Genomic DNA, 15,394 nt, shown 5'->3' with positions numbered 1-15,394 from the left:
TGACCACGTGACCCTCCATAAACGTTTACGACTGAGATCCTGGGGTGTTTGTTTAATTTGCATACTCTCTTCCAACAATATGCTAACTTTAACAGCAGGAGAGGTTCCTTTATAAGGACCGTGCCTCCTGTCTCTAGCATCAGAATCCTCATCCTGCTCTGGTCACCATCAACAGTCTCCACAGCTGCTACAAGAATGAAGGTAACGCATTACTTCACGTGAACAATGTGATACATGAGGTGAGAGTCAAAGCTGATGTCGGTGGTATTTCACCTATATTTTTATGTACTAATTAGTAATAAGACCTTCACTGATACACAAATTCACATTACTCAACATTTACAGAAACATTTGGACATGAATAAAGGTATCTTCATCAGTGTATATTAAATTACATAAATAATGTTTTACTCAGTTATTCATTGGTTCCTGATAACAGACTGGAAGATAAATAGTTAAAATTCGAGGGGGATCTACTTGTCAAATGTTATGTTATGATCCAATACTCCACGCATTCCCTTGTTTAGTTCAATCAAGATTCTCGTTCCACAGCGTTAGTGTCACGAATAGAATTATGTGATATGTATGCATTGTTGTGCCAAGTATTTGAGCACATGGAAAAAATTGATGAGATGGTATGGACTATTTGAATAAATAACTCAATAATATGTAACAGTGCAGAGAGTAGGATTCAGTGGACAGGGAAGCATAAAATTTGATGTATTTCTTAACGCGAATGCACATGTTGGTCAGTGCCGTTGCTGCACAGCATTTGTCTCATTTGGTCAATTTTTGTCCTTAGGTCGTCATTGCAGCCTTGTCCGTGCTGGTCTGTTCCGCCTTTGCGCAGGTACCTCTCCGTGGTAACTCTCTCGTGGGTGGGCCTCTCGGTCTTGGTTTCAACAATGGAGGCCTAATTGGCAACGTTGGTGTTGGTGGAAAGGGTTATGGCTACGGCTACAACCCAAAAGGCTACAACAACTACGGTTACGGAAAAGGTGTTGCTGGTCCCTTCGTCGCCGGTCACGGATCTGGTCTTGTTGGACAGGGACCTTTCGTCGGTCATGCTGGTACACTTGCAGGACATGGAGCCTTTGCTGTAGGAAACGGACCCTTTGTTGCTGGAAAGGGACACGGCTATGGCCACAACTCTTACAACGGACTCGGCAATGGAGTTGGTCTTGTAGGAAATGGACTCCTTGGACACACAGAACACGGCATCGCTGGACCCCTTGCATTTGGAAACGGTGTTGCTGGTCACGGGTATGGCTATGGCTACAACCCCTACAACAACAACTACGGCTACGGTAAGAACGTCGCACATGGAGCTGGTTTTATTGGAAATGGAGTCCATGGACACACCGGACATGGCGTTGTTGCACCCCTTGCAGTTGGAAACGGTGTTGCTGGTCACGGGTATGGCTACGGTTACAACCCCTACAACAACAACTACGGCTACGGTAAGAACGTCAGACATGGAGCCGGTCTTGTTGGAAATGGAGTCCATGGAAACACCGCACATGGCGTTGCTGGACATGGTCTCGTCGGACCTTTCTCTTCCGGACACGGTGTTGCTAGGCTTGGAGGCGGCCAGTTCGGAAATGGAGTTGGTATTGGAAAGGTCGGATTCGGCGGAGTTGCTACTGGCCATTACTACTAAAGACATTTGATAGTAATTTCTGATGTATGAATGAATGGATGTGTTTTATACTACCTGGTTTCTCACTTGATAAATAAAGAATACATATGAATAGCTATGTTATATTTTCTTTCGATAATATCAGTGCTTCACTCTGACGGATGTGAAGAATGCGTATTTTTGTCATTACTAGTTATGTTTGATACATCTTTAAGAAGACAAGATTCAAATTGTGACAGCTTAATGAAAGCTCGATCAGTGATCATTACTCTTGCTGTTAATACAGAATAGTGTAAATCCGTTAGTACTCCGCTACGACGTAAAATACAAAACATTTTCCAAATGTTTTCACAAATTGTAAGGAAGCATGATTAGCTTTCACTAATGTGCACATTTGCGTCGCCATGTCAAGTCTAAAAGATACGTAACTCACACGCAAACAAATATGTAACGTTTGGATCAACGACGACGAAAAAATGTCAGTAAAACTTGATTAATGCGTCAGAAACGCAAAACGGTACAGATCAGTCATATATTATTAAATGTATCAAACAAATAAATAATTTGCTAACCACATATTTGCCATGCTAATTTCATTGTAATAGTATAGTATTCCTAAGGGTCAGACGTCTAAACTAGACACACTCAAATGTTGAATAATCTCTGTCAGGAATTGAAAATTTGTTTACTGTTTTGATGCAAATTTAAACCAGAGATACATTTACTTGCTGTTACTTCTTATCGGAGGAAAGGAGACATAAGATTACACCTATTCTCTCAATACAGACAGAGCTGCTGTATTTGAAATCAAAGCGGTAGGAAACGTAACATCCATGTCAAAACGTGTATCACATTTTGGCTGATTACTATTATGCAAATGGAACTTCATTAATATAACAATAAAATATTTTATCACTTGAAGACATTTTTATTATGATAATAAACAAGCAAATACAGTATGAAGAAGGCATGAGGCCCTTTTTGACAACATATACATGTATATATGATGCAGGTTATCGTTTAGTATGTTGTGAATCCGATTTCTTGAAATATGTTAAATAGTCACAAAAATACACATTTACACACAAAAAAGAATTGATATGTGATTTCATTGTTACATACCGAGCAACAACCAACTACAGTCATCCCGCAATGAGCGCATATGTAGCTTGTAGACACTTCTGTCAGGCTGTGACGTTGTAGACTATTTGTGGAGAGACTTTTCTGTTGTTTACAGTGTATTTATCGAAAATGAAGTGATATTCCTATATTCTCGGAATATAAAGAGGCAAAAGTGATGCTATGTCCTGTGTGTGGGCGTAATAGTTTACCAAACTAAAGAACCAAGTATCATGTCTTCAGATTTCCAGGCACAAAGACCGATTCAGAGAGTGGAAAGTTTAAGTACATCGATGTTCTCTTTCTACCATCACCACAAACCAGATAAAAGAACAAGCATCTTTGTAAGTCCCCAGCGACACTTGCCGAGGCGTTTGTTACATCTGTACACGGTACATCACATCACATCACATCACATCACATCCCAACAATGGTGATTCACTCAACGTCTTATTCCACGCATACAAACCATCAATCAGATTGACATTCATAGCACTCCTGCAAGGCGGTTACTACGTTTACATCCTAAAAGAAAATTAAAGTAATCATAATATCACTGTAGATATCAGATGCTACTGTAACATCTTTACCATCTACAAGGTAGGTATGACAACACTGCAGCAGTGTTTAAAATCAATTTAATTTACAATTCCAAAAAAAACCTCTTCTTGCAGCACCTAAGAAAACCTTTCTTTTAAATCTAATAAATCAATATGTTGAGTACTGGTCGTCGCAGCCGAGAACAAACTTGCTGCGCTATGACGCCACATTTATAGACATATCGGACAGCACCCTCTAGACCAAGCATTACCTCCCCTATTTTCTGGTTTGTCCCTAAACAGAAATCAATTTCTGTCTAAATCACCCAGCTCAAACGTTAGAAAGTTCATTCAGCATGGAGATATATACTCATGGAAACGAGTAATGGAACACATGAAAGTACCCATTTTCATATATTTATTTCCATAATATCACCCACTGTGCAATACATACCGTGTGAAGAAACCTGGAAAAGAATAAAGGAACTCATGTACTTTCATGTTGTCCCTTATTCATTTCCATGATTATATGTAGTGTTCTCTCTGATCACACAACTGACAAACATGTCACTAACTTAAAGTAAAGGACAACTCTGTTTTCTCCACAAGGACCCATCTGAGTGTTTACAATGCCTCTGTGACGCAACTGGATCCACTACCGATGAATACTTAAGTCATATTCTGTGTCTAAATCTAGGATACGTTATTGAGTTGTTTTAGGTTAGAGACGTGAGTGTGGTGTTCACGTCAAGAGACAGTATTCTGAGTTTGGAATTTCTAAATATGATAATATTACTTATTTGTTGTTAAAAAATATATCTGTTTATTGCAGTTTTGGTCTGTTTGTGTTTTACCACATTACTTGGAAGACGATGTCATACAGATGGATGTTTTTGGGCAAGACTGATCATTTAAGACACGAACTAAGCCAAATGACAGACACTTACATCCGTCCATTGAACATTTAAGTGCATATGATTACAACTGTGTAGTAAGACAATACACGTAATACAATATTCATTTATTCAGTGAACAAATTTAGCTTTAACTCATTGGTAATTGTTTCTCAAACAAAGTGTTAAATAACAGCAACAGAACCCTCTCCACGTTCATTCAAAAAGTAGGGCAAGCCATCTGAAACCGCATTCTCCAAAAGTAATTGTAAGCGTCAAACTACTATACATTAGGCATATATCACGCAAGATTAACTGTTTCACATTTGTTATATAAATCAGACCATCAATTTCAACCAGAACATCAATTTTGTCCAGAAATGTGACCAGAAATGTTTTAATACCAAACTCTGTTCCCGAATCTTTCTGTGTTGACACTGACTGTTCACTCTATCGATATATATTCGCTGCTTTCAAGACAATTTTGACTGATATTGATAAAGAAGGATATGCATAAGGTAAATTCTACCATGACTTCATTAAACACTGGATGGTGATTGGTTAATAAAAGTCATTCAGAGGTATATAATCACGTTATACAGGTATCTGATTTTCCGTGCGCAATCATACATGGTTTACGGTAATGCACTATTTTTGTCTGCACAGCAACATGGCGGACACCAAACAACCTACCGATGCATCTATAAATTACGGCGATTTTGCTGTCGGAAATTACACATATGTCTTTAAAGATGGATTTAGCGATGACGGGCTCGACTCACTACTGGCGTAAATCACAGCAATAGGTGTTTATACATACAAAAGTACTTCGAAAGCATGGAAACAAATATTCAGTCGAACAAGATCAAAACATCGTCTGCTTTCCGAATAAAAAATCAGCAAGAACAAATATGTTTACATTGATTCTATGTTATGTCAGAATAGATCCAGAAATAGACTGCTACATAATTTCCGTGTTAAATTTATTATCAGCTTTCGTCAACGATATCGCCACTGATCTTGATCCGGTAACGGAGGGTGCATTAACATCGAACGCCGAAGAAATTTTAATGCCTTCCGTCCACATAAATAAACAGTTGGGTTATCAGTTCAAACAAAATGATATTTTGAAATGTGTACTGTTTCAAATTTAGCGGTAGTAATTACAGAATCTGCAAACCGTTCTGTTTAGCCCAACATATTTTTTTCTAAAAGTATAATATCGTTGAAAAAGTTATTTAGCTTAGTCATGATCCCTCTTATCCATTACACTGCTTGATCTAAAGTAGTCGTATTAAAGTATAATTAATTACCTTACCGTGTTTATGCCAGAGGTACACCCTCATGTCCTGTTCCATCCTTTCGGAAATATCACCACAAATCTGGCTCTTTGTCAGCAGCCTCGCGAACATGCAAGCGTATCCGATTCAATTTGAATTCACTACACTTTGAAGCCACTAGGTCACAAAACACTTTCCAAAATGTAGAAAATAATATCCGTAGAATCGAATTTGAGCACAAAGTACACACATGAGTGTGTAAGGGTCACCACAGCTGTCGCACGCAGACGTAGAGGTGCGTGAAGTCGTCAAGTTGACAGGGCGCAAAATTCAACAGTATCTAAATTCGGTACAACACGGACTTCTCGTTACAGCAAAAGCGCCTCTACTCTTAAATTTTGTACCAGTATACCAGTAATTAGATATCAAAGACTATCTCAGTCATACAATCAGGTTAACCTTGCGCAAACTGTCAGAGGCTCTCCTGTCGCATCTTTCCAAATTTGCACGTAAATGTAAACAATGATTTCCGAGACAAGGTCAAGGCCATGAGGTTGCTGCCATTATTCTGGTGGGGAAAGGGTCTACGGTGGAATTTTCAAATGTGAACCAAGCTTTTTAAACTTATTTGATATATGTTTTCCAACTTATCAGTTAATGATCGGTGATGAATGCATTGAAAAAAACAACGTGATTAGTTATTACTGAATCTGGAGTTTGTTAGTTATTGACGGTATGCCACCAATCACCCCGTTTCGGGCGATGCCACTTGAGATTGGAATGCGAGGCCGCTTCACGTATTGACTCATAACCAAAGAAAGAGTTCCAACTGAAATTGTTCATAAAATTGTCATGGTAGAATGGAGATAAACCTACTGTGTTGGAAAATCAGAGGTATATAACGAAATTATAATAGCTCTAAATTGTTCATTTAAAACCTCACGCTACGCGTTCGGTTTTAAATGAAATTTAGAGCTATTATAATTTCGTTATATACCTCTGATTTTCCCACACAGTAGGTTTATCTCCTAATTGAGATAAAAAGTAACATTTTCATCTTTAGCATTGTCTAGAAATAATGATGCCATGGGTGAACGCTTGTAACAACCACAACACGGAAACAGTGTTCACCTGTGAGTGGTCTCCATTATGACGTAAGGTGATGTGATCGGGCCAATAACCCTTGACATATTCAGGTATATGAGTCTGATTTTACGTTCTTTAACAATCTTTCATTGCTTGGAGTTGAATTCCCGACGATCAAGATAGTTTTTATTGTGATATTGAAAGCTCACGAATATAGTCCAGACAAATATTTAAGGGTATGCAAACATGTATTATGTCGAAAGAGACTGACATGTTTTGCTACTATAATTTATACTGTATCTACATCTCGGAGTTTACATCAGGTGTTGGTTTACAATTGACGACCACTAGCAAGATGGCTTATATACGTGAGTCATTCATCACATGTCCCCGCCGTGATATTGCTGGAAAATTGCTAAAAGCGGCGTAAAACTCACTCACTCACTCATCACATGTTCATGTAATTCTATTAATAAAAAGTGTTACTTTTTTAAATAGAAGACGTACATTTTGTGACTTGTCTACCTTATACATTTCTTTCTTTAATATTTATACACATAGGTCATACAACATTTGCCCAACCCTTTAACATTTTAATGTCAATAAATAGTTTATAACAAAATATATATAAAAAAAACCCAAAAAATCCAAAACACCCACAACCTAAAATCATATTCATAAACCATTCTGCTTGATAACGGGGTAAGAATCTACATAGAAACGCAATCTCTATGAAATGAATAAGAAATTATGATCCATAAAGTTGTATGTTTCATTTCTGATCCACGAACTTCTAGAATGCCGATCAAACAATTATAAAGTATTCTCGTTGAAGATTTAAAATCTAAAAACTGAATCAAACTAACTGTCAAACGAAAGAATTGCAATGATGTGAACAACACTCAACAAAGCATACAGCCCATCCCAGAATCTGACATCATCCCCCCACACTTTTAGAGCCCTATTGACTTAATATATCTATGTTTATTACAGAATAAACACATAGTGTTTTGCATGTTTTGCATGTAAACATGTATCTCACGCATGTACACGTGCGACATAAACCGGACATTATTTGTTTTTAATCTATCTAAATATACATTGATGTGTGAGATACGTTGGCACCTAGCAACGGTATATACGATATATACCTTGTTACACAACTTACTTTGACTTAGACCGTGTTTTTCAGGTAAATAGTTGAATTCATTTGCATCCGTCTGTGACGTACGCCATCTGTTGGTCAAGAAACACTAATGTTTCTCGATATATATATTATCATAGTAAGTAGCAGTAGGAATTGTTCAGTAACATAATTAACTTAAACTTTAGTAAAATTATTAGCTAGGTTTAAGCGAGGGACAAGAGGCTTCTTTTTATTCACTATATTTCACATTACAATTCAAAGTATATTACACAATGCATTATGCTGATCATAGTTGTTAATAGGTTCCGTACTAGGGTGTATACATAGATCAAAAGATTGAAATTCAATGAATACAGAACAAATATTTTGTCTAATGTCACACCAAATAAATAATGAAAACCGTCTGAGAGACAACGTATATTGCATCTATTGTCGTATCCCTAATGTGTTATATTACATCCGTGAAAAGTGTATGAACATGTGAATCTTGATATCGGCTCTTTCTTAGATGATGTTCATTAAAATCCCTCATCTGTTTATCATTACTGTTTTTACTTTTCTTGTTGTCATGATCTCAAAGGCAATCTTTTGGTCATAACTTGCTCATTATTAAATATTAGGGAACAGTTTTTTTCAAACCCCCCCCTCCCTTCTCAAATCAGACATTGGATTAGCACGATAAAGTCAAACACGAACATACTGAAATTGTCAGCGTTTTAAATGTAAAATGTATTTCACCATGCCATATACAAACACAATATATACAATACATACATCAGATAACTAAATTATATACCTTTATTTTGGAACAGTCTTGAGGGAATTAACCATGGAAAATGATAACATTTTTCTTACCAATACATCATGTAAATGATAAAACAGATGGTTCATTATGTTATTATCAATGACACATTAGCTTGATATCCCAATAGGAAAAAGGCATCTTCAGTGCCATGATTACTATCAACGTTGAACCCTGGGGCAATATGAATAGAAAATTGGACCGTGATGAGGTAATGGAGTTTTACAATTGTCCGCATAACCACTGGGTCCTTCATTAAAGTTTACGACTGAGATCCAAGGGTGTTTGGGTATTTTGCATACTCTCTTCAAACACTATGCTAATTCCGTCAGTCGGAGTACTTCCAATATAAGGACCGCACACCCCGTCTCTGTCATCATTAACCTTATCCTGCTCTGCTCATCATCATCAGCTGTCTCTTAAACAGTTACTGCTACAATAATCAAGGTAGCGCATTTCCTGGCTACGCTTTAGTTTACCTGAACAATGTATTATATTTCATGAACGATTAGCCCTGTTTATTCTCTTTCCCTGTCAGCCAATGTTGATGTCGTTTATATTTTATATTTACTAGTTACTCATAGGTACTTCTCTGACGCATAATTTCGTCATATTCAACTCTGATGGGAAAACATGGGAAAATTCAACCGTTTGCAACAGTGTATGTTAACTTAAACTGAGACATGTAAAATTGTTTTACATAATAGATACGCATTTGTTCCTGACAACAACAACTTACTAAACCTAGAGTTAGAATGTTTAATTTCGACTGAAAAAGTAGTTCGATGTAAGCAGGGTTGCCATGCCATGGTTAAATGTTCTACGTATCATCCTGGGACGCCTTGTTTAATTCAATCAGGACTCGTTTCTCAAAAGTTTTTTTAAAGATTTATTTGGAGTCTCGACGACATATCTTCCAGTGCATTCATTTCCAACGCGCATTTTCATGTTTATCTGATGTTTAAAACCCTTAATGTTTTTTCATTTGTCTCATTACGTCAATGCGTTCTTTCTCAGATCGCTATCGCAGCGTTGTTCGTGCTGGTTTGTTCAACCCTTGCTCAGGTACCCATCCGTGGTAGGCCTGTCGGTCTTGTAGGGGTTGTTGGTGGCAAAGATTATGCCTACGGATACAACCCAAAAGGCTACAACAACTACGGCTACGCAAAAGGAGCGGCTGGACCCTTTGTAACCGGACATGGATCTGGTCTTTTTGGTCAGGGACCTTTCGTCGGTCATGCTGGTACATTTGCAGGACATGGAGCCTTTGCTGTAGGAAACGGACCCTTTGTTGCTGGAAAGGGACACGGCTACGGCCACAACTCCTACAGCAGACGTGGCAATGGAGTTGGTCTTGTAGGAAACGGACTCCTTGGACACGCCGGACACGGCCTCGCTGGACACGGTGTTGCTAGTCATGGGTATGGCAACGGTAACTCCCCCTACAACACCAACTTCGGCTACGGTAAGAACGTCGGACATGGAGCTGGTCTTATTGGAAATGGAGATTGGAATCGTAACGTGGACTCTCGGATCAGGTGGTCAGGCTCGCTGACTTTGATGACACATGTAATCGTATCCCAATAGCGTAGATCAATCTTCATGCTGTCAATCACTGGATTGTCTGGTCCAGACTCGATTATGTACAGAACGCCGCCATATACCTGGAATGTTGCTGAGTGCTGCGTTAAAGAAGAAAAAAACAACCCACCATTAAACAGTTATAAGATGTAAATTAATTATTGAAGTTTCAGACACATATAATCGAAAGGATTAATTTTCATATACTATAGTTCACACTTCAGTTGAGACATACACATGTATATGTATATTAAACAAAGCATTATGTTAATGATACTTGCTGTGCATTCCGTACACATGTGTATATATGCCACAGGAAATGTGTGAAACAAGGGATTTCACGTAATCCCTAAAGAGCCAGTGATTTCCCAGGGATTTCATATATTCCCTAAAATTTCAAGGTATTCATGAAATTACTGATTTTTATGGTGTTCCATTACACACATTCCTTGTCAGAATATCAGTGAATGTGTGAAATTAACGTTTGAAGCTTAAAACTTTTTGCAGTAAAACAATTCAGTGTTGAGTCTCATTTAATCCTTCGTTCTTAGGAGTGGAAAACTTTGACATTTTACTGAAGATACTCTTGGCTAATAACTACCTTGAGTTGGGGTGCCATGGTCATTTTCTCGCGGTTTTACTCTTGTCGGAATCATGTTTGTACAATTCCAAAAGAATTCGGCACTTTAGGCAGGTATTAAGGGCAGTCCGTATAAAGCGTTATTTGGATGTCCCAATAAGGCTGGCCTGACATCATCCTCATTACCTAACGATGTCATCGAATGATTTAGAAACAGAAGAAGAGCTACTCCGACTCGTTAACCACGACAGTACTTCAGGAACATTCCTGGTGTGGTTATGCATCACGATCAAGCTAATGACAATTATGGAATATGCGTGAAATCCCGTATCTTTAAAGGTTTGTTCACGCGTTCTCAATTTGTTGTAATAAAATACTCAGCCCATGTTAAGCCAATAGAATTAAAACAAACAAACATTGAATACTCTTATTTATGAAACTCAGACAGGTTTTATAGCTCGAGTGAGTGAGTGAGTTTGGTTATACGCCGCTTTTAGCAATATTCCAGCATTATCATGGCAGGGAACACCAGAAATGAGCTTCACATATTGTACCCATATGGGGATCGAACCGTGTCTTCGGGGTGCCAAACAAACGCTTTAACCACAAGGCTACCAAACCGCTCTTTTATACCTGGAAGGTGTATTAGTGAGAACATTTGATATGACATTATGTTTGAAATAAAATTACAAGGTAAAAAGGGACTCGTGTTACTCATTGACTTTGAAAAAGCTTTTGACACTGTCTCGAAAGAATTTATAATTCTAACAATTGGAAAGTTTGGCTTTGGACCCAATATGGAAAAATGAATCAAAATATTAATCAATAATGCTACACCATGTGTTATACAGACTGGGCATTTATCACACTTTTTTTATACCAGGCGACCCAGTCTCTCCCCCTCCGTATTCCTCTTAGTGGCTGAAATCTTAGGAATAATGATTCCGTAACAGCAGTGCAATAAAATGAATTACATTAAATGATATTGAACATAAAATGCACAATATGCAGACGATACTGAATTATTTCTTGATAGATGTGAAGAAAGCTTATGAGCAGCAATTGACACTCTCAATAATTTGTACAAAATATCTTGTTTAAGAAGATTGATAAAACTAAAGCAGTTTGGGTAGGCTCAATGCCGGGTAGTGGCATCATTTTATGCCAGGATCTTAAGCTTGATAGGCATACTGGGAATTTTGATATTCTAACTTAAATAAGCTTTGGATGATTAATACAGCGTAATGTTAATGAAATTTCCAGTATTTCCTACCCATATGGACTTCTGTCTTACCATTTACGAGTTCTGTTGCATTATGCATATTGTATATACATGTGTATCCAATGGTTTGAATGAGTGAAAAAATGAAAAGTGTCTCTCCGGACTGCTGTGGAGGGTTTCCAGAACTGTAACTGGGGCCAATGTAATCGATACGTTGTAAATGTTTTATAGCGGGACTGATCATGAAGTGTGATAGCCGGTGTCATAACAGTCTATCTTGTCCAAACAAATGAAACCCATCAGCACATACTCTGTACTCGCATTATAAATTTGTTCTTCTCTGTTTCAAAAAAGGCTGGCAATTTTAGGGAATACATGAAATCCCTGGGAATCACAGCGATTTCACGAAATCACTGACTCATATGTAACATATATTGATCAAAAGATAAGAATTCAATTAATATGACCACATTGTTTTATCTAATATGACACTGAATAACGTATCAAAACCATTTGAGAGAAAACGTGTATTGCATCTCTACTATATTACATCCATGGAAAGCGAATACGAATTTTAGTAAAAAAATGTTAGATGTGTTTTAATGACGTTCATTAAATCCCCGCATCATGTATTTTTTCTGGATTTCATATTCAGTCCGAAGTTTGAGAGTGTCAGCAAATAAATGACCTATGCTAAAAACTGTTTCTACTTCACTTTTGATCATGACCTTAAAAGGTCTTTTTTGGTCACAGCGTTCTCTTTATTAAATATTAGCGAACGCTGTCAATAAACTCAGACTTTTGATTAATTAGGACGATACAGTTTAACTGTGTGAAACATTAAACGTGAAACATGTCAGAGTATTAATCTCACTCATAGGAACATCATATCACATTCAAAATGTTTTGTAAAATGTTTCCCCCTGAAATGGGACCTTTCCATATATCAGTAGTACATAATTCAGTAGTTCTTTGCAGAAATAATTAGTGTTTAAATTGTCAAAAGTATTTCATGTGCCGTGTTTCAAGAAACAACAGTATCGTATACAGAACACATGGCAAGCATATCAAATAACTGAAATATATCCCATTATTTTTCTACAGTTTTGGGAATTAATCATGGAAAATTATAACATCTTTTTTTACCAATACATCATGTAAATTATTTAAACAGATTGTTCATTATTTCATTATCAATGACACATTGACACATCGATGATATCGCTACAGAAAAAGGCATCTTCAGTACCTACGAATACCATCAACGTTGGACCCCGGGGCAATATGAATAGAAAATTGAACTGTAACGAGGTGATGGCGTTTCACAATAGCCCGCATAACCACTGGGTCCTTCATTAAAGTTTACTACTGAGATCCTGGGGTGTTTCCGTATTTTGCATACTCTCTTCAAACACTATGCTAATTATTACATCCAGTGTAGTTCCTATATAAGGACCGCACATCCCGTCTCTGTCATCATTAACCTCATCCTGCTTTCGTCATCATCAACTGCTACAATAATGAAGGTACTACATTTCCTGGTTACGCATTACTTTATCTGAACCATGTATTATATTTGATGAACGATTAGCCCTGTTTGTTTCTCCCTGTCAGCCAATGTTGTGTCGTTTATATTTCATCTTTACTTGTTAGTCATGAGGTACTTCGCTGATGCAAACTTCATCTTATCCAACTTCGATAAAACATAGGAAACTTGCCATAAATTGAACAGTTTGCAACAATAGTAGATCAACTTACGGTGAGACATGTCAATGTTTATTTTACATGATAGATACTCATTTGTTCCTGAAAACACTACACCTAGAGTTTGTTTGTTTAATGCCAAGTGAAATAATGCAAGAGTAGCAACTGTTACAGTTCAACCGAGATCTACCCGTTTTATGTCAGCAAGGTTGCTATATCATGGCTAAGTGTTCTACGTGTCTTTCACTGACGCAGCTTTTAAATTAATCAGGAATAATGTTCCACAGAGTCGCTGTTATCTCATATGTATGTCTTAGACACCAAACATTTGAGTTAATGAAAACATACACGGATATAGATTCATGGAACATATCATTCTCATTTGTACTTTGAGTAAAAACATTGGTCGCATCAGTATGACTGAAAAAACGCACGTAAGCATCAAATATAGTATTCGTTTTCCAAAAGTTGGAAATATATTTGGATTTTCAACGACTTTGCTTCCAGTACTCTCTTTTTTCAATGTGAATTTTCATATATATTAACACCCTAAATGTTTTGCATTTATCTTATTAAGTCAATTCGTTTTCTCAGGTCGTCATCGCAGCGTTGTCCGTGCTGGTCTGTTCCGCCGTTGCTCAGGTGCCTCTCCGCGGTAACTCCCTTGTGGGTGGGTTTTTCGGTCTTGGAGGGGTTGTTGGCAACATTGGTGTTGGTGGTAAGGGTCATGGTTACGGTTACGGCTACAACCCCAAAGGCTACAACAACTACGGCTACGGTAAAGGTGTTGCTGGTCCCTTCGTCGCTGGACACGGTGCTGGTCTTGTTGGACAGGGACCTTTCGTCGGTCATGCTGGTACATCTGCAGGAAATAGACCCTTTGCTGTAGGAAACGGACCCTTTGTTGCTGGAAAGGGACACGGCTACGGCCACAACTCCTACAACGGACTTGGCAATGGAGTTGGTCTTGTAGGAAATGGACTCCTTGGACACTCTGGACACGGCCTCGCTGGACCCCTTGCATTTGGAAACGGTGTTGCTGGTCATGGGTATGGTTACGGCTACAACCCCTACAGCAACAACTACGGCTACGGTAAGAACGTCGGACATGGTACAGGTCTTATTGGAAATGGAGTCCATGGACACACCGGGCATGGCGTTGCCGGACATGGTCTTGCTGGACCATTCTCTGTCGGACACGGTGTTGCTGGTTATGGGTATGGCAACGGCTACAACCCCTACAACAACAACTACGGCTATGGTAAGAACGTCGGACATGGTGCTGGTCTCATTGGACATGGAGTCCATGGACACACCGGGCAAGGCGTTGCTGGACATGGTCTCGTCGGTAATGGAGTTGGCCTCGGAAAGGTCGGATTCGGCGGAGTTTCCACTGTCCATTATTACTAGAGACATTTAAGAGTGATTTATGAATGAATGAATGAATGAATGAATGAATGAATGAATGAATGAATGAATGTGTTTTATACTATCGGTTTTTTAATTGACATTTCATTATTTCAAATAAAGAATACGTATTGATAATCTTATAGTTTCTTTTAATTATATCAGTGCGTCACTGTTTTTTCTATAACTCTGACAGATGTGAGTAGTGTGTATTTTCGTCGAGTTGACTCAACACTGTCACCTACTAGTTGTATTTGTAGTATTTCTTCAGAATAGAATTTTAGCATTCAAATTGTGACTTCTCAACGAATGCTCAAACAGTGAATATACATGCGACCTATATCGAATATGGTCATCCTGTTAGTAATCTGATAGGAAGTAATTTCCGTATAGAA

The 15,394-nt window shown here is 38.0% G+C and overlaps 1 protein-coding gene across 1 annotated transcript; it reads left to right on the top strand.

Annotated features, from left to right (window-relative positions):
- Positions 1-195: 195 nt before the first annotated feature.
- On the top strand, positions 196-15,002 carry LOC124270804 (shematrin-like protein 2). Its single transcript, XM_046705846.1, has 4 exons — positions 196-201; positions 803-1,621; positions 9,523-9,978; positions 14,187-15,002. Exons 1-4 carry the CDS (start codon positions 196-198, stop codon positions 15,000-15,002), a joined length of 2,097 nt encoding a protein of 698 aa, XP_046561802.1.
- Positions 15,003-15,394: the final 392 nt, after the last annotated feature.

The sequence above is a fragment of the Haliotis rubra genome, unplaced genomic scaffold, assembly GCF_003918875.1.
Source record: "Haliotis rubra isolate DU_JTF1 unplaced genomic scaffold, ASM391887v1 Scf155, whole genome shotgun sequence".
NCBI lineage: Eukaryota > Metazoa > Mollusca > Gastropoda > Lepetellida > Haliotidae > Haliotis > Haliotis rubra.
This window is presented reverse-complemented; position numbering and strand designations above follow the sequence as displayed.